Raw genomic sequence first — 25,563 nt, 5'->3', positions numbered from 1 at the left:
GAGCACAGTGTCATCAGCAAAGAGCAACTGTGACAACTCCCACTTTGTGTGATTCTTTATCTTTTAACTCCACGCCTTTTGCCAAGACCCTCGCATTTATTTATCTTACAACCCCATCTATAAATATATTAAACAACCATGGTGACATCACACATCCGTGTCTAAGGCCTACTTTTACTGGGAAATAATTTCCCTCTTTCCTACATACTCTAACTTGAGCCTCACTATCCTCGTAAAAACTCTTCACTGCTTTCAGTAACCTACCTCCTACACCATACACCTGCAACATCTGCCACATTGCCCCCCTATCCACCCTGTCATACGCCTTTTCCAAATCCATAAATGCCACAAAGACCTCTTTAGCCTTATCTAAATACTGTTCACTTATATGTTTCACTGTAAACACCTGGTCCACACACCCCCTACTGTTTATGATCTCCCAATTTCATAAAGGGTGTTCCTTTCTTGGACTATTTTTCAATTATCTCTCGACAACTTCAAAAATGGTGGTGTGGGTTAGTCCACAATAAATTACTTTGTCAAAACCATGTTTGGGTTTCTGGCCATCTTACCACCACTGCTCTCTCCTGACTGCACATTTGTGATGCAGTTCTTATTACTACCTCATGGAAAAGCATCCGATACCTCTTTGTGAGAACCGCTAGGATGCATCGTCAGTTCACCATATCTTAATCGACTGTCGTGTCTCTCAGCAGGCCTGAAGAAATTGCTTCTGATGTCTCCATTGCCCCAATACAGTTAACTATCCTCCTCACTGAAAATTCCATCTCTCACATAGTGACTTTGTAACAGGAACTAACTTATGCCAACTGTGATTTTAATTTTCCTCTTGCACACTCCCCTACCCTTGCATATTCCTGCCATTCACTTCGTATTCACTTTTGCACTTTTCTCATTTTGTATATTCCTACCTTTAGGGCTGTATGACCCTTTTGGGTTTAGTGCTTCATTTCATTTTATTAGGCCCATCTTGGAGCATGCAGCCCCAGTATGGAACCCACACCTGTCAAAGCATGTAAAGAAACTGCAGAAGTGCAACAAAGCTTTTTCCTGAGCTAGGTGGCAAGAGCTATGAGGACTTAAAATTGAGGGGCAGAAGAACCAGAGGGTAATATGGTAAAAGCATACAAAATACTCAGGGGAATTCATAAGGTAAATGGGCACAGTTTTGATTATAATACGTAATGGTGGAGGCAGGCTCCATGCAGTTGTAAGAACAGGCACCATAGGGCCCACAAGGCTAAGAGGGAGTGAATCTGGTAAGTAGCAAGAGGCAGGGCCATGATCTGAGAATTGACCTCTCGCTCACACACGTACATTTGACCTATTACTCACATTTACTTTACATATAGACAAATTTTTTTTTCCAATTCTTGTGCAACTTTGTCAAACATTCTTTTTTTGACAAAAACTGTACAAATAAACTATAAATCACTGATTAGAAAATATCCCTTACACACCAGGTCTGGTTACCAGTAGGCTAAAACTGATTTTACCCATTGCACATAATGTATTACATTGGTAGTCTGTTCAAACTAAAGTACATTGTTTCACAGGTAAACTAGCTAATGACAAATTTAGCTGTTGACTGAATCCTGAAATTAAACAATATCATGGTCACTTATGACAGCCTGTATACAAGGGATGGAATATGTAGTGAAACATCTTTTATCTGGTTTGACACTGCTTTATTTGTATTTTATACTTTGGTTTCAAAATGTCATGTCTGATGACGTACTGTATTTTTTGTCGAAAATTATTTGAAAACTATGCACAATATTAAAATTTTAACCTGTGATGCAAAATACTGTACAGTATATCATTCAAAAATATGTGGTAAACCTGTATAGGTCATACAGCTCTGTACTGTATAGTACATTGTATGATCCATGTGGTTTCAGATTTTTTTGTGAAAACAATGCCCCTTATGAATTTACACATTTTTATGAATATGATAAGTACTATATGTATACTGTGTTGTAATATAATAAATTTTGAAGAAAGATTACAAGTCCCAAATTTTGCAACAAAAGTACTTTTAGCTTTTTACTTTGTGAAGGAAGTTAACTTCCAATAAGTGCAATTGTAAGTTATGTATAGCAGCTCCCTCAGTTCATGTACTATACAAATATCACTTGCCTATTATCACAATTAGTGTACCAAGGTGAAGTACTTTTCTAGATACCATATTTGATACACAGCTCAACAAATGCTCTTTCCATCATATTAAACTGTGCTGTACTTAAATTTAGTCAACTAACACATTGTGTACTCTTGAAACTAAACATAAACCTACTACTATATTATCAAAGGGTCAAATATTTTCCTCAACTTCAAGAAATTAAGACTTGATGAGGGTGACTCTCTCATATAATGCCCATCCACTGTGTACCACCTTGAAATACAGTAAAACAAAAATGCTTACCAGTATGTTGAAAAATAACACTTGGCTGGTGCAAGTGTATCAACTTTGATGGATCACAAGGTTATTATTTATCCATAACCTACTATAATAATACTGGCAAGATGAAGATAATTTTCCTAATGCACCAGTTTTTTTTTTAAATCTCACCTTGGTACCTTCTTTCACTATGGCAAATGCATTTTAACTTTACATCACTGCCAAATATCAGCACACATGAAAGTGAAGCATATTAGCTCTATTGTCACAATATGGACCAACATGAAATATGTGCCTCCAGTGCCTGGAAATGGCAACTATACATACCTGGTAAAATCAGGCAACACCTTGGGACATTTTATGCATCCCTAATACAATCTAAAGTATTGTGCTAAGATTCATTATGAACTTTGTTGAAGCTTACAATACAGATGTTATTGTAGATTCCTTTATCCATCTCAAGAGTGAAGGAGATGACAGTAAGAGACCATACGTGACAGTTTCCCATCTTGGGTCTGCTCTTGGTTTAGTTAAAGCTTCCATACACATCACATATAGAGAAGCTGAAAACAGTTCATTTCTGAGGTCATATGAAATATGACTGCTACATACCACACAGCTATTCATTCATTACAATTTTGCCAAACTCATTTACATCACAGTAACCCTGCTACTGACAGGTTCTGCCACACCCCACCAACGTAACTTGAAGGACCCAGTACGCCAGCTGATTACCGGGTTCCACATAGCGTGGAGGAAGATGAAGAGTGCACTTACTTCTCGGAATAACCAGCTGATCACAAACTCAAACTTGCTAAAGGGAGGAGGCCCATTCTGTAAACAAATAAACTTTTTATAACCAATAAAAGGAAAATGTAGGAGAGAGATTACTTCTCGGTAAAAGTAGGTCTTGGACAGGAATGTGTAATGTCACCATGTATTTATAGATGGGGTTATAAAATAAGTAACTGCTAGGGTGTTGGGGAGACAGGTGGGGTTGAATTATGGGGAATCTAGTACAAAATGGGAGTTGACACAGTTACTTTGCTGATGATACTGTGCTTATGGGAGCTTCTAAAGAAAAGTTGCAAAGGTTAGTGGACGAGTTTCGGAGGGTGTGTAAAGGTAGAATGTTAAAAGTGAACATAGATAAGAGTAAGGTGATGAGGGTATCAAACGATTTAGATAAAGAAAAACTGGAGAGAGTATGGAAGAAGTGAATGTTTTCAGATATTTGGGAACTGACTTGTTAATAGATGGGTTTATGAAGGATTAGGTTAACCATAGAATTGATGAAGGGAAAAAGGTGAGCGGTGCGTTGAGGTATCTGTGGAGACAAAAAAACGTTATTTATGGAGGCAAAGAAGGGAATGTATGAAAGTACAGTGGTACCAACACACTTATATGGGTGTGAAGCTTGGGTTGTGAATGCTGCAGCGAGGAGGTGGCTGGAGGCAGTGATGTCCTGTCTAAGGGAAATGTGTGGTGTAAATATTATGCAGAGAATTCGGAGTCTGGAAATTAGGAGGTGTGGAGTTACTAAAAGTATTAGTCAGAAGGCTGAAGAGGGGTTGAGGTGGTTTGCTCATTTAGAGAGAATGGATTAAAGTAGAATGACTTGGAGAGCATATAAATCTGTAGGGAAAGGAAGGAGGGGTAGGGGTCATCCTCGAAAAGGTTGGGAGGGGGTAAAGAAGGTTTTGTGGGCGAGGGGCTTGGACTTCCAGCAAGCATGTGTGAGCGTGTTAGATAGGAGTGAATGGAGATGATTGTTTTTTGGGACCTGACGAGCTGTTGGAGTGTGAGCAGGGTAATATATAGTGAAGGGATTTAGAGAAACCGGTTAGCCGGACTTGAGTCCTGGAAATGGGAAGTACAATGCCTGCACTTTAAAGGAGGGGTTTGGGATATTGACAGTTTGGAGGGACTTCTAAAATGTCATATCTGAGTGCCTCTGCAAAGACAGTGATTATGTGTGAGTGAGGTGAAAGTGTTGAATGATGAGGAAAGTATTTTCTTTTTGGGTCACCCTGCCTTGATAAAAAAGGAAAAAAAAAAAAAAAAGTTACACTGACTAAAATATTAAAAAAAAAGTTAGTCCTGTTACAGGAATTATGTTAACAAAGGATATATGCTGATAATCCAAAATCTACTAGATTTAAACATTTACTGATATATAGACATACAGCATAGTAACACATGATACATATTATTATTATAATCAAAAAGAAGTGCTAAGCCACAAGGGCTATACAGCTCATACATGATACATAACTTTGCTTCAAAAACACTGCTTACAGATTAGTACTGGAAAATATGCATGACATTTACTAATAAAGCTTCAAATAATTTCAGGAAACTGCACGATTCTGGTGCTAGCTCTTTTATAACATCACTGCAAATTTCTTTCTTCAAACACTATGGCAGGCTGGCTTAAACTACGTATTTCTTCCTTACACTATTTTTAACATGCATGGCTGTATGCAGGGGGCAGTGCCATAATTCCTGTACTGGTGGGGGTGTGCACTTAGGGGTGGCTATCTGGTTGGAAGGGGAAGGCTAGGAGACCTATTTTAAAGCAGTGTAATTATTACTATTTTTATTTGGGGGGCTTAAGCCACCCAACCCCCACCTCCCCTTCGTTCTGCCCCTCACTAAATGGTAATAAAATCTTTACAAACATTTGCTTTTTCAAACAAGACTTCGAAAATCTTCTCTTCAAAATATTACTCTCATTATTACAACCTTGTAATATAATGTAACATTATTTTGATACAGTTTACAATAATTATAATAATTACTATATATAGTAATCATTATATCAGTTTGTACTATGCATGTACTGTAATTACTCTATAGAGATTTAGTGCTTCTACTGGTAACGTATGATAATGACACCCTTACTCCAACAACCATGAGTTAAACTGTTACCTGCACAATGTTGAGCATGATCCAATCAGCAAGGGACCATGTAAGTGTGTGAAACAGAAAGAATGTGAGGTAGTCAGCCCGCAGCAAGACGGTGGCAGCCCATGATACCACCAGCCCTAGTACCATACACTCACTAAATGGTTCCAATAATATTGTGTGAGGTACCATTGCTATGCGTAATTTACACCATCTGAAAAATTTATACTGTTAAAATCCCCTTCAAGGAGGAGCCTTGATAATAAAGGGTTCTTGGTCCAAGGAATTGGAGCCGTCCTCCCTTTCCTTGGATCAGATCTGATTGCCTCTTATTCCCAAGGTACTTTATGACCCCAACAGGTTTAGCATCCCCATGAATAAAACACAGCCTCTCCTCACTTAATGACAGAGTTCTGTCCCTGAGACCACGTCATTAACCCTTTCAGGTTCGAGAGGCCATCTCCTAAACTTGTTCTCAGGGTCGAAAATTTTTTTCCAAAAAAATATAAATTATTTTCTTATGAGATGATAGAGAATCTTTTCCTAATCATAATGACACCAAAAGTATGAAATTTGATGGAAAACTTACAGAATTGTGCTCTCGTGAAGTTAGCGGTCTTGACGATGTTTATGCATCGGCGATTTTGCCCACTTTGAGCCCAATTTTCGGCCAAACTCAATGTACCAGTTGACAAAAATCATAGCTATTTCGTTAGAACTCCATTTATTCTATCGAATGAGTACAAGAAACCAGCCAATTACTGATTTCAACTATCCAATAAAGTGGTCAGAAATTGGCAATTTTGCCAATTTCACACAAATTTCAAAATAGGGTCCAGAATAAACAAGACAGACATTCCTGGCACTAAAATAACATTTTCTCTGTTCGTTAGTCACGTCTCCATGCCCCTCTTAAATTTCTTTTGCTTTCCACTTTGAACTTTTGTTATCCCAAAAATAGAAGATTTACTGTTATGCAGATTACTGTATTAGTGTAAAAATGGTATATCAGCGCACTTGTGAAAGAATATCAGACTCACCAGTTGACGTGTATTGGACGCGTGGCATTTGTTTACGTTTGAACACTGGCAAAAATCGAACATTTCTGCTACTCTAAGCTCAATTTCAAGGTACTTTTCATTGTGAAACCAATCAAAATCATCTCAATTTCTGTAATGTGTCTTCCATTCTATAAAATGTGACCAAGAAAATGAGAATAAAACCATAAATACCATGAAAATACACTGCAAAGTAGCTGTTTTAAACCGAAAACTTGGCCGGAGTTTTTTTTTTTTTTCTCATTATGCACTGTGTGCTGCAGGATTTTTTTTATACTGTGCACACTGACCACGCAGACCCATTCTCTCATATGTAGGCCTACCAGCTTTCTCTCGCTAGATTTGAAAGCGCTAGAATTTACGTGTACTAGTATGGCACCAACCCTGGCGTGCAAGCTGTACTAGTATAACACTGACCCTGTAAGGATTAAACGAATTCGTCGTTAAGTGAGGAGCATACTATAATGGTAGTAAGTTTGTGCCAACCATCTCTGATATTGTTTCAATATCACCATGCACCATTTATAACATTTCTGGCATATTTTTAAATGTTTATACAGTAGTGTACTGTATACTGAAATAAAAAGAATAGAGGAGCTCTAATAAACATTATTTAGGTATGAATACTGGTGAGAGAGCCTGTCGTAAGTTCAAGGCGTCGGTAAACAAGTATGTCGCCAAGTGAGGAGAGGCTGTATGTAAAAGTAAAATAATGCACTACATAATAAGCTAATCATTTTACTGCATTATAGTGTATGATATATATTATAAGCAATACTATATGTTAGAAAATACACGAGCTTACAATTCTTAATGCATACATGATGTACTGTATTAAATGTAATGAACATGTGCAGAAAGAAGCATACTGGGGCAATGCAGTACTTTAATGTTTGACAATGAAGATTTAAGATGTTTAAACAATACACTGAAATCATATTTTTGACTTTTAATACAGATTTTTTTTTCTGCAACTGGAATCCTGTATTACACCAAATACAACTCTCCTGTTGTCCTTGTGGTCATTGTTATAGTACCAGTTACAGCACTTGGCTCTTCTGATATCTGTTTATGATGCTAAATAGATTTAGCACTTCCATAAAAATAATAATAATAATTAATAATTATATTTAGGAGGGGAGAACGAGATCCATAGGGGAATAATAATTATAAATGCTCTATCCACTCAGTCATGCAACTTTCCCAACCCCATAAATGCAATAACTAGCTCCTTATCTAAATAATGCTTATCAATAAATGCTTTAACACACTTGATCCATACAGTCCCTTTCCTTCCTCAATTAACTTTGTTCTGAAATTCTACTCTGTCCTTCCCCAGCTCATCCTATTTTAGTGGGAAAGTGCTAAATCCACAGACTCGTACAGTATTCAGGTATTAGGAGGTACAGTAATGAGGCTCAAGGGTAGGACACCTCTGACTCCTTGAATCAAGAGCTTTTTGCCAGCCTCAAAGCACATCCTTTGCAGATAATGACATAATTAACCTCATCCAGTATGTTCAGTAACCCGATTCTCCTATGATATTTATTCTATCATTCCCCATTCCTTTATGCAAAAGAACCATTTATGCTATCTAGCAATCCTTATGTACATTCCATTCTTTTACAGATAAATAAATGCACCAATCATTCTAAAATTTCCCACCTGCTTTTAAGCACCTCTGCCCACTTCCTCCTCCTACCAGATAATATTCCTCCCTGCCTCCTGCATGAAATCATTAACTTCATTTGAAGGAAGATACAGTGGAACCTCTGTGTTTCAACATAACAGATCTCAGACAAACCAGAGTTCAAATAATTCTGTTCAGAAAAAACTGACCCAGCCTTTGAACATTTTTCTGGAGTCTTAATGCAGTGACCTTTTTAAAATTCAGTTATAAAAAACTTTACATGAAAGCCCTGTTTCAAAAGTACTTTGAAGTCACCTCTGACACTGACCTAACTCTCAAAGACTTTTGGAAGAGCCAGTTCAACATCCAGTGTGTGAGGCTGATAATTAAAGCCTGGGAAATACTGTTTTGGACACTGAGCTTTTTGCAGTTCAAACACCACCTAAGAACCAATTAAGTTCAAACACAGGTTCTACTATACTATATACTTTGCAAAAACCTTTGATACATATGTAGCTCATCACCTGCATTTAAAAATTTATATCTACCAAAAGAAGCCTAGGCAAGTTCTTACATCCAAAAAGCCTGTGAATAAACATATCAAACCTTGTTAGTCTGGAGAGGAATGTCTTGACTCTGCAGATGCCAGCATTTTGCCAGGCAGGTTGTGAAGCAATGCGAATACCCCAGCCACGGTCCTGGATGTACTTGGCAAAGAAGTAATCCTCTGCCAAGTATATGCCAAAAGCACTAATTCCTAATAGAAAAAGATTCAAATATGTAAATGAAAAAAGTAAACATATTAACAACTAAACATATCACATTACAATATCACATAATACAATATTTGAAACCATTACTCAATAACAGTTATATGTAACCTACAAGAAAATGATCCATATGCAACCCTATTCTGCCTACAGAAAAATTTGAAATGACCCAAGAGATCAAATTCCTTTATTATTTTATTGTAGTGGTGAGTGACCAAAATCAGTTTAATATGTTTTATAAGTAGTGTACAGTATAAGAGTAAGAAAACTTAATAAACAATAACATCACTGTAATAGTATACATTTGCCTATACACTAACCTCCAGCTTCATCCAGCACTTTTTTTCGCATCAGACAGGACATGCCGGTACAGCAATTGACACCAAAGCCAAGAGCGTCCAATAGGCCCAGAAACAGATACATTCTTGCGTGCCCAGTCCCGAAGTATACCTGACAAATGGAGAAATAGGAATCACTCTTTAGCTTCTATGTGATAGGATGACACATTACAGTATTATACATACTGTACTGTATACAATTTTTCTGTCTCTCACACACATACATATATAGAACATGAACAACAGTGGTATGTCATGAAAAATACTTGGGTAAGAAAGTAACAGCTCAGCTTTGATATAACTGAAGTATGAATATTAATAAATACTGTGTTTGTTTTTATTGATCATTTAACAAATAATGCAGGAGGGAAAATTCCAGTATCAGAACACTTTTCACAGCATATTAGACTGATCTGAATTTTATTTACATGGTTTTAGGAAAGGAAAGAGTGGGTTCATATGAAAAGTTAGTTAATTCATGGCAGAAGCAAGGTTCTTTTGCTTTATGCAAGAGAACCTTGAATTTGCTATTACTATACATATATATTTTATTTCTAACGGTAATTTTGTGTAAGTAATTTACATTCACCATATGTGATCAGTGCAGTTCTCAAAACATACTGAATATTTTTATTATGTTAGGTATTGATGGCAGGGGTGGCTTCAGAAATTTTATATAAGAAGAGATCATGAGCTAGGAGACTTGTCTTGAAGCATCATTATTATAATTATTATTTGGGTCTGATGGAATTTTTGGGGAATTAAGCCTAGGCACTTTCCCTGGCTGATGGCCTGATTTGAGCATAATTCATGTGCCATAGGTCTGAAATCCATTTGTTGCATAAAGCACAGGAAATCTGTATTAGTTTGAGGTAAAAAAAAAATGACCCTTTGTGCCTAGGAAGGTCAGGGAAAAAAAAAGAAAGGTGGAATGCATTCACCTCTGCCTTCATCACTAAAGTCAGGATGGTAAAGTTTTAGAGGAAGGGTCAGTTGGAAACAAAAGTGGAAGATGGTATAATTAAAAATAGAGGGAAGAGAGATAGAGGCATCTGAGCTGATGCTAAATTTCAAGATGGAGAATTAGTTATAATACCTAGAAGGATGAAGTGAAAGAGGTAGGAACTCTTGTACCTTATCACTCAAAGCTAATGTTCAAGAAACCTAAGGGCAGAAGACATTCAAGTGACTGAAAGGAGTTAAAATGTGAGGTGGAATATTAGAAATGCATATGCCAGCAGTATTGTGATATGCTTCAAAATACTCTCCATGTAATATCGTTTTTGTTCCCAAACCTTATAACACGTGTAGTAACACAGAAATATTATTGAAGACCCACAGTCCATCCCATGAAAGCTCACAGTCCATACATGCAGAAGTACAGCATAGTCTATAACCAGTCCCTGAAACACTGATCCTATCCCATAAGCCAAGAATATCTTGTTGACAATCATGAAATATGTAACCTAAACTTATCATTATTACTCACAATCCAACAAGAATTCATGAAGAAAAAAAAAAAAAGTTTCCCCTCATACACAGAAATGCTGAACATACACAAAAACCTTAGCATCAGTAAGTCTGTAGACCAACAAGACAGCACAACACATAACACACCAGTAAACACATGTACACAGTACTCATCAAAGAACTACCTTCTCCAGTATAGCTGGCCAGCCCTTTCTGTCACATGTGAAGGGCATCTGATGGACAATACCAACATCAGGGGTCATATGAGCAACCATGTCAGTAAGTGTGTCTTCCTTCATGAGTAGACCCGAATCAGACACCAACAGCAGCTCATGTTTGGCTGCCAAGTATCCTGGCTGCATATTGTTGATTTTGGGGTTCACACCCACCTCCAAACCACCTGTGTTTGTACAATTAAAAGTTAATATATTATTAGTCACCTTAAGCTTACATTACCTTTCCCCCAGCCTAGTTTACACAAGACTTTCAGTACCGTACAATATTCTGGAGGATAAGCTGTGATTGTTGTGCACATACATGTACAATATAGAAATACATTCACATATTTATCAAGTTCATTTAGCTCCTATTGTGAAAAAATTAATGTATGTACAGTGGACCCCTGGTTATCGGCTGCGTCTGTTATCTGCTAACTCGGTGATCAGCTGGTTTTTCGGCGCCCGGTTATCGGCCGTTAATTTGGTGATCGGTCGTTTGGGACACATTCGTCCGCTGGCTGGGGCCACTTGTGTGTCAGTTTGGCTGTCTTTCAGTGTGTGAGGAAGCTTCTGCTCATACATCCAAACATTTTGCTTGTTTTCCATTGTTTTTTGTGTTTTTTTTGCAGTGCAACTGTGAAATAAGTAACCATGGTTCCAAAGAAAGTTCCTAGTAAAGTTCCTGTGGTAAAGAAAGTGAGAAACACCATGGAAGTTAAGCGTGAAGTGTAGCAGGCATGCAGGGAGTGTAGCAGGCATGCAGGGAGTGTAACAGGCATGCAGGGAGTGTAGCAGGCATGCAGGGAGTGTAACAGGCATGCAGGGAGTGTAGCAGGCATGCAGGAAGTGTAACTGGCATACAGGAAGTGTAGCAGACATGCAGGAAATGTAGCAGGCATGCAGGGAGTGTAGCAGACATGCAGGAAATGTAGCAGGCATGCAGGAAGTGTAGCAGGCATTCCAGAAGCTAGCATTAGTTTTCAATAAAGGTATGTAATACTGATTTAATTGTTAATAATTTTTTGGTGAATATTTTTGTCTGGAATGGATTAATTGTAATTACATTAATTCTTATCGGAAATATTATTTCGCTTTTTGGTCATTTCGGTTTCAGGCCGAGCTTCTAGAACAGATTACGGCTGATAACCAAGGGTCCACTGTACTTTAAAAAAAATACATGAATTTGCTTTTTTGTGCATAATAAACATCTTCTATTTAGGTGACTCTCATTCAATACAGTACCTTAAATGAATTAAAATACTCTACCACTACATATTAAACAATTACAACTATTATTTTACATTACATTAGCCATTTTTCCACCAAGATCAGGCAACCCAAAAAAGGAAACACATCACCCATCATTTATTTAATAGCTATCTTGCCAGAAATACATAACCAACACAGTTCAAATGACTTTTCAAACCACAACCTCAAGGCACTGTAATTCCTACCTCTAGAACTCAAGTCTGGTTAACAGGTCTTTCTGAATCCTTTCATAAATGCTAGCATGTCAAAATTCCTGACACCAAGAAAAGCATGAACAAAATGTTGGGCTGTACAGTACACATGACTGCTTATAGCACCACTGCCTTGCTAGAAATTCTACTACAGTAGCTCATCCCACAGACACTCTTCATAACACAGAGTACATTTACACATTATAACAATAGATTTAACAGTTAAAAGGGAAAGGATGGGGGGTTATTATAAAGGGAGTAGAGGTAATGGGAAGATAGAGGTAATGTTCTAAGCTGTTAGATGTTGATGAAGTGAGGGAGGCAGTGATTTCATGCACTGGGAAGGGAGGTATAACATCTTTTAAGAGTGAGGAAGAGCCAGATGTGAATATGAGAAAGGTGCATGAGGCAGTAGGTTGATTGAAAAAGGGTAAAGCAGTTAAAAGTAGGTGGGGATATAGTTATGGAGTGGTTAGTGCATTTATTCAACAATTGTATGGAAGAGGGCAAGGGTACCTAGGGATTGGCAGAGAGAGTGTGAGTGTCTAAGTAAGTTTATTCAGGTATACACAAATACAGTTACATAGATTATCATACATAGCAGCGTATGTGTAGAGAACCCAGGAATACCCAAAAAAGTCAGAGTGACTTATTTCCATTGGGGTCCTGGGGTGTGTGTGTGTGTGTGTGTGTGTGTGTGTGTGTGTACTCACCTAGTTGAAGTTGCAGGGGTCAAGTCCGAGCTCCTGGCCCCGCCTCTTCACCGGTCGCTAATAGGTCACTCTCCCTGAACCGTGAGCTTTATCATGCCTCTGCTTAAAGCTATGTATGGATCCTGCCTCCACTACATTGCTTCCCAAACTATTCCACTTACTGACTACTCTGTGGCTGAAGAAATACTTCCTAACATCCCTGTGATTCATCTGTGTCTTCAACTTCCAACTGTGTCCCCTTGTTACTGTGTCCAATCTCTGGAACATCCTGTCTTTGTCCACCTTGTCAATTCCTCTCAGTATTTTGTATGTTGTTATCATGTCCCCCCCTCTCTCTCCTGTCCTCCAGTGTCGTCAGGTTGATTTCCCTTAACCTCTCCTCGTAGGACATACCTCTTAGCTCTGGGACTAGTCTTGTTGCAAACCTTTGCACTTTCTCTAGTTTCTTTACGTGCTTGGCTAGGTGTGGGTTCCAAACTGGTGCCGCACACTCCAATATGGGCCTAACATACACGGTGTACAGGGTCCTGAACGATTCCTTATTAAGGTGTCGGAATGCTGTTCTGAGGTTTGCTAGGCGCCCATATGCTGCAGCCGTTATTTGGTTGATGTGCGCTTCAGGAGATGTGCCTGGTGTTTTACTCACCCCAAGATCTTTTTCCTTTAGTGAGGTTTGTAGTCTCTGGCCCCCTAGACTGTACTCCATCTGCAGTCTTGTTTGCCCTTCCCCAATCTTCATGACTTTGGCCCGGTGGCCTGGTGGCTTAAGCTCCTGCTTCACACACGGAGGGCCCGGGTTCGATTCCCGGCGGGTGGAAACATTTCGACACGTTTCCTTACACCTGTTGTCCTGTTCACCTAGCAGTAAATAGGTACCTGGGTGTTAGTCGACTGGTGTGGGTCGCATCCTGGGGGACAAGATTAAGGACCCCAATGGAAATAAGACAGACAGTCCTCGATGACGCACTGACTTTCTTGGGTTATCCTGGGTGGCTAACCCTCCGGGGTTAGAAATCCGAACGAAATCTTATCTTATCTTATCTTTGCACTTGGTGGGACTGAACTCCAGGAGCCAATTGCTGGACCAGGTCTGCAGCCTGTCCAGATCCCTTTGTAGTTCTGCCTGGTCTTCGATCGAGTGAATTCTTATCATCAACTTCACGTCATCTGCAAACAGGGACACCTCGGAGTCTATTCCTTCCGTCATGTTCACAAATACCAGAAACAGCACTGGTCCTAGGACTGATCCCTGTGGGACCCCACTGGTCACAGGTGCCCACTCTGACACCTTGCCACGTACCATGACTCGCTGCTGTCTTCCTGACAAGTATTCCCTGATCCACTGTAGTGCCTTCCCTGTTATCCCTGCTTGGTCCTCCAGTTTTTGCACTAAACTCTTGTGTGGAACTGTGTCAAACGCCTTCTTGCAGTCCAAGAATATGTGTGCATGTGTACTCATCTAATTGTACTCACCTAATTGTGGTTGCAGGGGTTGAGACTCGGCTCCTGGCCCCACCTCTTCACCGAGCGCTACTAGGTCCTCTCTCCCCCTGCTCCATGAGCTTCATCATACTTCGTCTTAAAACTATGTATAGTTCCTGCTTCCACTACATCGCTTGCCAGACTATTCCACTTCAGCTTCCAATTGTGACCCCTTGTTTCTGTGTCCCATCTCTGGAACATCCTGTCTCTGTCCACCTTGTCTATTCCGCACAGCATTTTATACGTTGTTATCATGTCCCCTGACCCTCCTGTCCTCCAGTGTCGTCAGGCTGATTTCCCTTAACCTTTCTTCATAGGACCATCCCCTTAGCTCTGGGACTAGTCTTGTTGCAAACCTTTGAACTTTCTCTAATTTCTTGACATGTTTGACCAGGTGTGGGTTCCAAACTGGTGCTGTGTACTCCAGTATGGGCCTGACGTACACAGTGTATAAAGTCTTGAACGATTCCTTACTGAGGTACCGGAACGCTATTCTCAGGTTTGCCAGGCGCCCATATGCCGCAGCAGTTATCTGGTTAATGTGTGCTTCTGGCGATGTGTGTGCATGTGTGTATGTGGATAAATGAGAGAGTGTAAGAATTATAAGGAAATAAATCTGTTGAGTATACCAGGTTGTTGCGAATAAGAATTTTTTTTAAAGAACTTCAGAATGTGGCCTGTTACCATTTATTTCTTATGCAACAAGATTTTTGGATCTGAGTTATTTAAAGTTTTAGAGTCTAGGGAAAATAATTTCAACTGGGAAACTCCATAGAATAATATTCAAATTTATTAAAGTATTTAAATACAATACTTTATCTTCTCTTTGTAGTTAATGTACTTAATACTTTGTACAATAAATTTACCATATTATTCTATGGAGTTTCCCAGTTGAAATTATTTCCCCTAGACTCTAAAACTTTAAATAACTCGGATCCAAAAATCTTGTTGCATAAGAAATAAATGGTAACAGACCACATTCTGAAGTTCTTTAAAAAAATTTCTTATTCGCAACAAATGGGGGCCTGTCCGGTATCTCTGTTGTTCTAAGACATTGATCAAAAGAACAATATTAAAGTTATATACTGGGAATTTATCTTTAGTTAATTTCAAAATATTGATCATGGAAGATCACATTAAAGAGTTATTTGAAGATTTAACATTGTCAAAGCTGGACTCCTTGAAACTTCAAACGTGCTGGCAGATAGCCCGTAAATTGGGAGTACCATACGATAGATATTACACAGCCAATACCGTAAGGGCAATAATTAGAAACAAATTGTTTCCAGGGGCCTCTAACCATCATGTAGCAGGAGATTCTGACTGAAAGTTTAGTTTCTCAAGTAAGCTACCAGTCGAGATATGAAGTACTGCAGGGTGCAGCCGCTGTTCGGCATTCGCCCGTTACTGAAGGAATTCCTATTATTGGTCAGCCTGGCCCTCACCAAGGTGCACGTCCAAAGGAATATCCACATACCGCCAGTTCAATTCCCTCATTTTCGATACCATTGGGGCATATTTCTCAAAGTCAGTTTGAGAAATTAGAGAGACTATTTATTTTACAGACTGCTCAAATTGAGGCTCAGCGTAAATTAAATGAAGAAGACTTTCAAAGGGAAACGCTCCGCTATATAAGACAACAACAACAAGGAAATGTGAGTGAAAGATGTACTGAATCCTCAAATGATTCTTTCAATATACAAAAAGCTGCATCTATGGTTCCAAGGTTTAATGACGGAGATTTAGATACTTATTTTGAAGTCTTTGAGAATCAAGCACGTGCTATGCGCTGGCCCCGACAACGCTGGGCAACCTTATTACATACTTCGTTGTCTGGTAAAGCTCAAAGTTGTACGGCTACGTTACCTTTTGAGAAATATGTGGATTATGATTCCATTAAGAAGGCTATCCTAGAGGCTTATGATCTCCTCCCAGTAAGTTATCAAAAAACCTTTAGAGCATTAAAACGCCAGCCAACTCAGTCGTATGTAGATTTTGCTCGTGAAAAGAAAATCGCTTTTGAGAGATGGTGTAGAGCTTCTAACTGTAAATCTATGGAAAGTCTTTCCCAGTTGATCCTGCATGAGGATTTCTATAATAATTTACCAGAAGACTTGCATAGGTATTTGATTAGTTGCCCCATAGTAAATATACTAGAAACAGCCTAGCTCGCCGATAATTATGAAATATCTCAACAATTGATTGGCGAAACAAAAAGTAAGGAAACAGTGACTAAATATGCCCCTAAGAAAGGACGATCCAATCTTACAGAGATGCGTCGCATACAGAATCCTTGCCCAACCTCCTATGATGCCTCCACGCCCATTAATAATAAATTTAGATCTAACTCTAGGAAAAGTTCAAAACCACTAAGGCATAACAGTGAATTGAACTGCACTTATTGTAATAAGAAAGGGCATTTAAGGAAACACTGTTATTGGCTAGAGAGGGATACCAGGAATGAGCGACTTCGTTTCCCAACTCAGGTAATATCTTCATCGACAACTCAAAAGAAACTGAACTCTAGTACCGAACAAGGTTCACAAGAACGAATCAGTAGTCATTCTAGATGACTCAATACTAGAGCTGTTTCAGAAAAAGATATTCACTCAGCTATGAGTCCCTACTTTGCTAAAGTGAAAGTTGGAATAGACGAGACTCAATTAGTTGAAATTAATTCCTTCCGTGATACTGGAAGTTATTTAACATTGTTGAAGCAGGACATACTTCCCGTGAGTGATATGACTCGCACAAAGCTAGACGTCTTATTAGAAGCCTATGGAGGCGCCATTATAAGAGTGCCTCTTAACAGGATATACATCCAAACACCAACCTATACTGGCTTTGTGTCGGTAGGTATATCCAGTGAAACTTTTCCTATTCAGGGCGTTGACTTACTCATAGGCAATGATCTAGACTATCCTGGTATAAGCCGAGAGCCTCTAGTTATTGATAATTCTACTGACAGAAGCTCGAAAAGAGGCTCCTACCTTATTTCCTCTCAATGTTATAACTAGAGCAATGTCTAGAGCGCCTCAAAATCCTTTATCAACTGAAGTCCTAAGTGAAGGCGAAGATTTAGGTCTCGATTTATTGTTCAGCTGATCCTTACAACCCGGATCTTCAAATCTGAAATATTCTATGATCGGCCCTTTTCAAGATTTTGATATTAAAATGCTATCGAAAGAAGATTTAATAAGGGATCAGTTCCTTGATCCATCCCTAGAGAAATTATGAGAGATAGCTTTTACAGAAGACGACGCCCAAGACCTGGACAATTGTTACTATCTTGCTAATGGTATATTAATGAGAAAGGAAAAGTCTCTTTTGTCTTCCGACGATCATCTGTCTACCAGCAAACATCTAGTAGTGCTACCTAGCACCTTTAGAGAATTGGCTATTAGTTTCGCCCACCACAGTCCCATGGGAGGACATTTAGGAGTAAAGAAAATGCTGGGCAAAATAGCCAAGCATTTTCATTGGCCCAGAATGAAGGAGACTGTGGAAAGCTATCTAAAAGGTTGTCAAGTCTGCCAAGTGACCGGCAAACCTTCGCACACACCTCCACCAGTTCCCCTCATTCCGATTCCCGTCAGTGGTGAGCCCTTCTCACGCCTGATAATAGATTGTGTTGGTCCGTTACCCAGGACTAAACAAGGGAATCAATATCTGTTTACAATTATGGATGTCGTTACTCGATATCCAGAGGCTATCCCTTTGAGGAAAATTAATTCTCGCATCATTGTTCGAGCTTTGCAAAAAATTTTCTCACAGGTGGGGATTCCCCAAATAATTCAATCCGATCAAGGTTCAAATTTTACCTCTAAGATGTTTCACGATGCCTTATCTCGCCTCGGAATTAAGTCCGTATTTTCTGTTGCTTATCACCCTCAGTCGCAAGGAGCCCTTGAACGATTTCATCAAACATTAAAATCAATGATGAGAGCGTACTGCGAGCAGTTTCCCAGAGATTGGGACGAAGGAATACCATTCCTCTTGTTCGCCTTAAGGGAAAGCGAACAAGAAAGCACTGGGTTCAGTCCATTTGAATTAATTTACGGACACCAAGTACGCAGCCCCCTCGCCGTACTAAAAGATTCATGGACCGGAAAATCTGAACCCTCGCTTAAAACAACTCCAACTCTAATGCAAAAGCGTTTGTCACAACTGAGGGAATTAGCCTCAAAAAACTTAGCTAAGGCCCAATCCAAGATGAAGCATTGTTATGACAAACACACATGCTCTCGTTTCTTCAAACCAGGTGACAGTGTGATGGCACAGAAATTCTTACCTGGACACGCTCTGCAACCTAGATACGAAGGTCCTTTGGAAGTGATTGAGCGGCTCAATGAGGTAAATTACGTACTACAAACTCCAGGAAAGAGAAAAGCAAAACGTACTTATCACATAAACCAACTTAAGGCTTACCACCCTAGTATCGTACCAGTTACGACAGTTCTTCCTTTAGCTGAAACTGAAAATGGAAGTCTGCTCCCTGCTCTAGCCCTGACAACTGATCGTATATTGGCTCTTACGGTGTACAGTTGAATGGTTTTGAGAATTGGACTCTAGAGCTGACTCAGTTTGTTCCTCATTGCTTTGAAAGACTCTTTTGATATTTATATTCTTGGTCAGTTCAGTAATCCATAGAGATACTTTACGGCCAGATTCAAAGGTCTTGTTAAATCTTGTACCTTTTGTATTTTGAGTTTACAGTCTCGTTAAGACAAAGACGTAAATGTTATTGAAGACTGAATTACAGGAAGAATAATTAAACTTCCTTATTAATGTGACATTTCAATGATTTTGAACTAAATGTATATGGTAAATTTATTGTACAAAGTATTAAGTACATTAACTACAATGAGAAGATAAAGTATTGTATTTAAATACTTTAATAAATTTGAATATTATTCTATGGAGTTTCCCAGTTGAAATTATTTCCCCTAGACTCTAAAACTTTAAATAACTCGGATCCAAAAATCTTGTTGCATAAGAAATAAATGGTAACAGGCCACATTCTGAAGTTCTTTAAAAAAATTTCTTATTTGCAACACAGGTGAAGTGCATGGTAAGAGTTTGTACTGAAAAAATTAAAGGGTAAGACAGAGAGCAGGATCACAGATGAACATGGAGGTTTCAGGAAGGGCTGGGGGATGTGTAGACCAAGTGTTTACATTGAAGCATATGGGTGAACAATATTTAGATATAAGGTAAGAAGTTTTTGCTGGATGTGTGGATTTAGAAAAGGCATATGATAGGGTGGATAGAGAGCAAGTGCCAGATGTTGCAAGTGCATGGAATAGGTGGTAGGTTACTTAAACCAGTTAAGAGTTTTTATGAGGATAGCGAGGCTCAGGTTACTGTATGTTGAAGAGAGAGAGAATATTTTCCAATAACAGTAGGCCTTAGACAGTGATGCATGATGTCACCATGGTTGTTTAACACATTTGTAGAAGAGGATGTAAAAGAAGTGAATGATAGGGTGTTGGGAAGAGGTGCGGGATTAAAAGATAAAGAATCTAATACAATGCTCAAGTGGTCACACTAGCTTTTTGCTCATGACACAGTGCTTTTGGGAGATTCTGAAGAGAAGTTGCAAAGGCTAGTAGATGAATTTGGGAGGGTATGTATGTGAACATAGGAAAGAGCAAAGCGATGAGAGTACACCAAGAAAATTAGGTAATGAAAGATTAGATATCGGATTAGGAGGAAGTAGTATGAAGGAAGTGAATGTGTTCAGATATTTGAGAATGGACTTGTTGGCAGTTGGGTCTATGAAAGATGAAGTGAACAGAACTGATGAGGGAAAACTGAGGTGGGTTGTGCACCAAGGCATCTTTGGAGACAATGTTATTTATGGAGGCAAAAAGGAAAATGTATCAGAGAACAGTGTTTCCAATACTCTTATATGGATGTGAAGCATGGGTTTTAAACACCCCAGTGATAAGGAGGCTCGAGGAAGTGAAGATATCATGGCTGAGGGAATGTGTGGTGTGAATTTTATACAGAGAATTTGTAGTTTGGAGAATAGGAGGAGGTGTGAGGTTACTAAAGTATTATCCACAGAGCTGAGGAGGGGTTGAGGTGGTTTGGACATTTAGAGATGATGGAGCAAAATAGGATGACTTGGAGGGTGTATAAATCTGTAGTGGAGGGAAGGAGAGGTAAAAGTTGTCCTAGGAAAGGTTGGAGGAAGGGGGTAAAGGAGATTTTGTATGTGAGTGGGTTTGGATATCCAACAGGCATGTGTGAGCATGTTAGATAAGAGTTGAGGCAAATGGATTTTATGACCTGACATGTTGTTGGAGTGTGATTAAGGTAACATTTACGAAGGAAATTCAAGGAAACCAGTTAGCTGGACTTTGAGTCCAGGAGGTGGGTAGTACAGTGCCTGCACTATGAAAGAGGGGTGGGGATACTGCAGTATGGAGGGGTACCTGAGCTGTAATGTTGTACTTCTGGCAAGACTGTAATGGAGTGAGTGATGATAAAGGTGTTTCTTCTTTTTAGGGTTACCCTGTCTCAGTGGGAGATAGCTGGTGTGTTAAAAAAAAAAGTTATGTTAATATGAAATTATACATCAACATCCTAAACAGATTACGTACTTATGATATTTTAACTAAGGTGTTGACAAGTCCCAGGCTGCATGCTTACAACTACACCACAGCCATACATAAAGTAGAACTTATGAAGCACTAGGTGCTACATTAATTTTTAATGTTTGACACCAATCCACTTTTTATTTTAACCAAACTCCTCTTGGCAGCTATTTACAGCATTCTTGTCCATTACTGAATACTGAAGCTCAATACATTAATGTAAAAATAAAAAATAAAATCTAGGTTGCAGGAGTTAAACTTGGAATTAGAAGTGTCCTCAACCTGCATTTTAACTATAGCTGTAATTTTTAAGATAAATTTTGACTCGAGGTTGGTTTACAGATGTGTAAAATGGCTGCCAACAGTGGTGCAGCCACTGGGAAGGGCTAAATCCCCCAGGTACAAATACCTCTTTTATTTACTTTCATCTACTTGTATCCCTAAATCTCTCTACAAAATTACCCAACCCATTTTTATCCCAGTCCTTATTTTGTCTTTCTAATCTTTATTTTTTCATGCAAACTAAATTCTAATACTGAAGTCTGGAGGTGTCTCAGCCATTCATAGTGACTGCTAAGTCAATTATGACAAACTTAGTTCCCAACCCAAGCTTCTAGTTTTGAAGTGTTGAGGGAAGAACAAAACCACAATGTCTCACCTATGAAACAGGAAGCATCAACATGTGGGTGTTTCTTCATCAGCTGTTGGACAATCATGATGCTAGGATCACCCTCCTCCTGAACACAGAATAGCAGCTCAAACTGCAGATACAAAAAAATTCAATTTTTGCCTTTTGTCAGCCCTGTACCATGTTAAAAGCTAATTACAATTATATTATCATCCTGTATTATATTACAATTATCCACAAAATCAGCAGTTAAAAAAAAAATGGCTTTAGCAATACAGATGCTGTGCTATTAAAACAGTACAGTATTATAATTAATATACGTACATAAAGTAGCTGGTCTTACTGGTGCCCATTAACAAAAATGCATTTTACACCATAAATGTTTAACTAACAAGAATACAAAAAACTATACAGTGGAACCCCGGTTTTTGTCTCTAACCCATTCCAGAAGGTTGGCTGAAAACCGATTTGTACAAAAACTGAAGTACAGTGGACCCTCGACTAACGATTTTAATCCATTCCAGAGAGCTTGTCCTTAGCCGAATTAATTTTCCCCATAAGAAATAATGGAAATCCAATTAATCCGTTCCAGACAGCCAAAAGTATTAAAAAAAAAAAATTTTTTTTTTACATGAAATATACATTTCCCTACAAAGAAAACAATGAGACATGCACAATAAATACATAAATAAATACTAAATGACACTTACCTTTATTGAAGAGTAGTATTGATGAGTGATGTGGCACTATTTTTCTTGAACACTCTGGGATTTTCAGAGTGATACATGAGTAAAGGCTTCACTTTGCAATCCCCACTAGCATTACAACAAAACATGAGAGTTAGCCTGTCTTTCACAGGCTTGTGTCCTGGGAGTGCCTTTTCCTTCTGAGTAATGTAAGTCCTGTTTGGCATTTTCTTCCAGAGCAGGCCTGTTTTGTCACAACTGAACACTTGAGGTTGGAATTTTTCAGCTTCGCCATGCCTTGTCACCCTGTATATGCCACTAAGATTCTTAAATCTCTCAAACCAACCTTTGCTGGCCTTAAATTCACCAATATGAGCACTAGTTCCAGGCATTTTTTTCCTATTCACCTGGGTGTTAGTCAACTGGTGTGGGTCGCATCCTGGGGGACAGTATTAAGGACTCCAATGGAAATTAGTTAGATAGTCCTCGATGACGCACTGACTTTCTTGGGTTATCCTGGGTGGCTAACCCACTGGGGTTAATTGTTTCTCGGTAATTGTTTCTCATAAGCCACACCAACAACACTCTCTCCACATCTTTGAGTAGTACAGCTGACGGTGGTGCAGCAGCAGCCGACGGTGGTGCAGCAGCAGCTGACGGTGGTGCAGCAGCAGCTGACTGTGGTACAGCAGCAGCTGACGGTGGTACTGCAGCAGCTGACGGTGGTGCAGCAACAGCTGACCGTGGTACGATAGCACATATTTCGATAGTATTTCACCATTTTTACCACAGGGTTGGTACTAGAAGCTTTCTTTCCTTGGTGGCTTATTTTGCAGTTACAAGCACTAAAAACAATGGAATAATACAAAATATATTGCATGTATGTATGGAACCGTCTGCCCTGGCTTGTAAACAATGGCACACTAGCTGAAGGCAGGGCAGCTGAGGTGCACAGGCTGGACGAACAGGCGGACGCGTTCAGGACGAATATCCTTACCCGAGTTTTTCATCGTTGGTCAAGCCAATATTTTTACGCAAAAACACATCGTTACCCGATTTTATCGTTAGTCTAGGGTGCACTGTAATATTTCCCATAAGAAATTATGTAAGTCCAATTAATCCAACCACACACTAAAATATTAACAAAAATACGTTTTATAGAGAATAACTATAGTTTTACATACAGAAAACAATGAGAAATAAATATGACTAATGAGATGGATAAACGAACATTTAACATCACTTTTACCTTTATTGAATACTCTTGTTGGCATGTGGAAGACAGCGAGGAGGGGAGAGGGAGGAGAGGTCATTGTTTGGAAGGGGAATCCCCCCTCCATAAGGACTTCAGGTATCAAAGCCCTATCTGGGGTTACTTCCCTTCTTTGTCTTTTACTGGCATCAGGACCAGCTTGAGAGTCACTGGACCTTGTCACACAAAAAATCTGTCCAGAGAGGCCTGTTTCTGGCATCTCTAAGATTTGCTTAATATGGGACATTGCACTGTCATTGAACATGTTGCTGACACAGCTTGCAACAGCTTTGTTAGGGTGATATTTCTCCACAAAACTTGCACAAATGTCTTAATCGCTGAAGAAGGCACATTCTCCCCTCTCTCTTCCTCTTCCTCCTCTGAAGCGATTTCCTCAGCTAAGGTCTGTTGCTGTTCCAGATGAAGGTCTTGCAGCTCTTCAGTGGTTAGCTCTTCCCTGCAGTTATCCACCAACTCTTCCACATCCTGGCCACTCGCCTCCAACACCATGGACTTCCTCAAAGACACAATAGATTCCACAACAGGCACAAGGTCGTCAGGGTCAGCCTCAAACCCTTTAAAATCCTTCTGAAGGACACATTCTGGCCACAATTTTCTTCGAGAAGAGTTAATTGTCCTGGAAGTCACTCCCTGCCAAGCCTTATCTATAAGGCTTATGCAATGGAAGATATTGAAGTGATTCCTCCAGAACTCTCTTAGGGTCAATTCAGTGTCTGAGGTCACTTCAAAGCACCTTTGAAACATTGCTTTGGTGTTGAGTTTTTTGAAGTTTGAAAACGGGGAAAATTTTGCCAAAAAAAGTGATCAAAAAATGAATTCTACAATAACCGGACCGGACAAAAACTGGGGCTCCACTGTATAAGGCATTCATATTTTATTATTTTCAAAAGGTAACTTCACCATAAAACAGGAAGAGCAGCTGAGTAGCCCCCAAAAAAACCACCTTAATGAGAGCTCAAACAGCAGGAAAACCTATCAGCCAGCTATATGATAATTATATACCCCTTTAAAATGACCCAATTTATGTAAGGTCTTGCATTAGAAAATTATTAAATGCAAGAGCTTGGAACAACAATTCATAACACTGAAAACTGCTTAGAAAATGCAACACAAATCCTCAAATTGTGAGTAATCCTTTTGACTGAACCAATACCATGCTGTACACAAAATCCCATTATCTTGAGTTTTAAAGTGGTAAAACTGTCTTTGCCTGGTACAAAATAGACCAAAAAAATAGCACATAATATAAAGTCATACTGCATGTATCTCAATTAAATAATACACAATACCCTTGACTTGAACAAAGACAAAATACTGTTGTCGAAAAATACTCCATGACCTGGACCTGGAACACTATCCAGGTCCAGGTCAATAAAGCAATAACTTTCACTATAGCAACTGAATATAAAAGCCAAATGGTAAATGAAAAAAGGTTTTGTAGCTTTAAGCAGATGCAAAAAGCACCATAGCATCAAGGTGTCCCCTGCTAGACAGATTTTCCATTAGGGAAGGCCTAATTAGCACAAAATTGCCATTAGATGGACATGAGGATTACAGAGTGAAACTAATGACTTAAGCTTGAAATTAATGAGTGGAAGTTCCAGAAATGACGCATTAAAGGGGATGGAAGAGGAAGATTCTGGCCTGAAATATTAATCCAGGCAATAAGGCTTCCAAAGTTTAATAACATTACAGTGTATGCTTGCTGTTTGTAACTGCTATCTTTGCACAACACACATTAGTCCAAGTAAGCTCAACTTGGCTGCCCAATAAAGGAAGTTAATACCCTGTTTCCTTATAAAATCATAGGAAAGCCCAAATGAAAATAAGTCATTTTACTTGGTTTTCTTGGATTAACAGCTCTCTGGGGAGTTATACACCAAGAATGTCTTCTGCTGGTATAAGT

The 25,563-nt window shown here is 39.1% G+C and overlaps 2 protein-coding genes across 10 annotated transcripts in view; one reads left to right on the top strand and one right to left on the bottom strand.

Moving 5' to 3' along the window:
* LOC128695389 (phosphatidylinositol 4,5-bisphosphate 5-phosphatase A) overlaps nt 1–25,563 on the top strand; it is a 127,397-nt gene that overhangs the window by 35,965 nt on the left and 65,869 nt on the right. The gene's annotated exons all lie outside the window — the stretch shown is intronic.
* GlcT (ceramide glucosyltransferase) overlaps nt 1,082–25,563 on the bottom strand; it is a 128,202-nt gene continuing 103,720 nt past the window's right edge. For 2 of the 3 annotated variants that reach the window (XM_053785941.1, XM_053785940.2), the window contains exons 4-9: nt 21,729–21,831; nt 10,781–10,995; nt 9,108–9,237; nt 8,624–8,774; nt 5,354–5,543; nt 1,688–3,271 (exon numbers count right to left, since the gene is read on the bottom strand). In XM_053785941.1, the coding sequence (XP_053641916.1) occupies nt 3,074–3,271; nt 5,354–5,543; nt 8,624–8,774; nt 9,108–9,237; nt 10,781–10,995; nt 21,729–21,831 (987 nt within the window). In that variant the 3' untranslated portion in view covers nt 1,688–3,073. Of the gene's footprint in view, nt 3,272–5,353; nt 5,544–8,623; nt 8,775–9,107; nt 9,238–10,780; nt 10,996–21,728; nt 21,832–25,563 lie in introns of all 3 variants that reach the window. The other variant, XM_053785942.2, reaches the window with a different exon arrangement.

The sequence above is a fragment of the Cherax quadricarinatus genome, chromosome 50 (assembly GCF_038502225.1).
Source record: "Cherax quadricarinatus isolate ZL_2023a chromosome 50, ASM3850222v1, whole genome shotgun sequence".
Lineage (NCBI taxonomy): Eukaryota > Metazoa > Arthropoda > Malacostraca > Decapoda > Parastacidae > Cherax > Cherax quadricarinatus.
The sequence above is the reverse complement of the archived record's forward strand: the minus strand, read 5'-3'. Positions and strand labels throughout refer to the sequence as shown.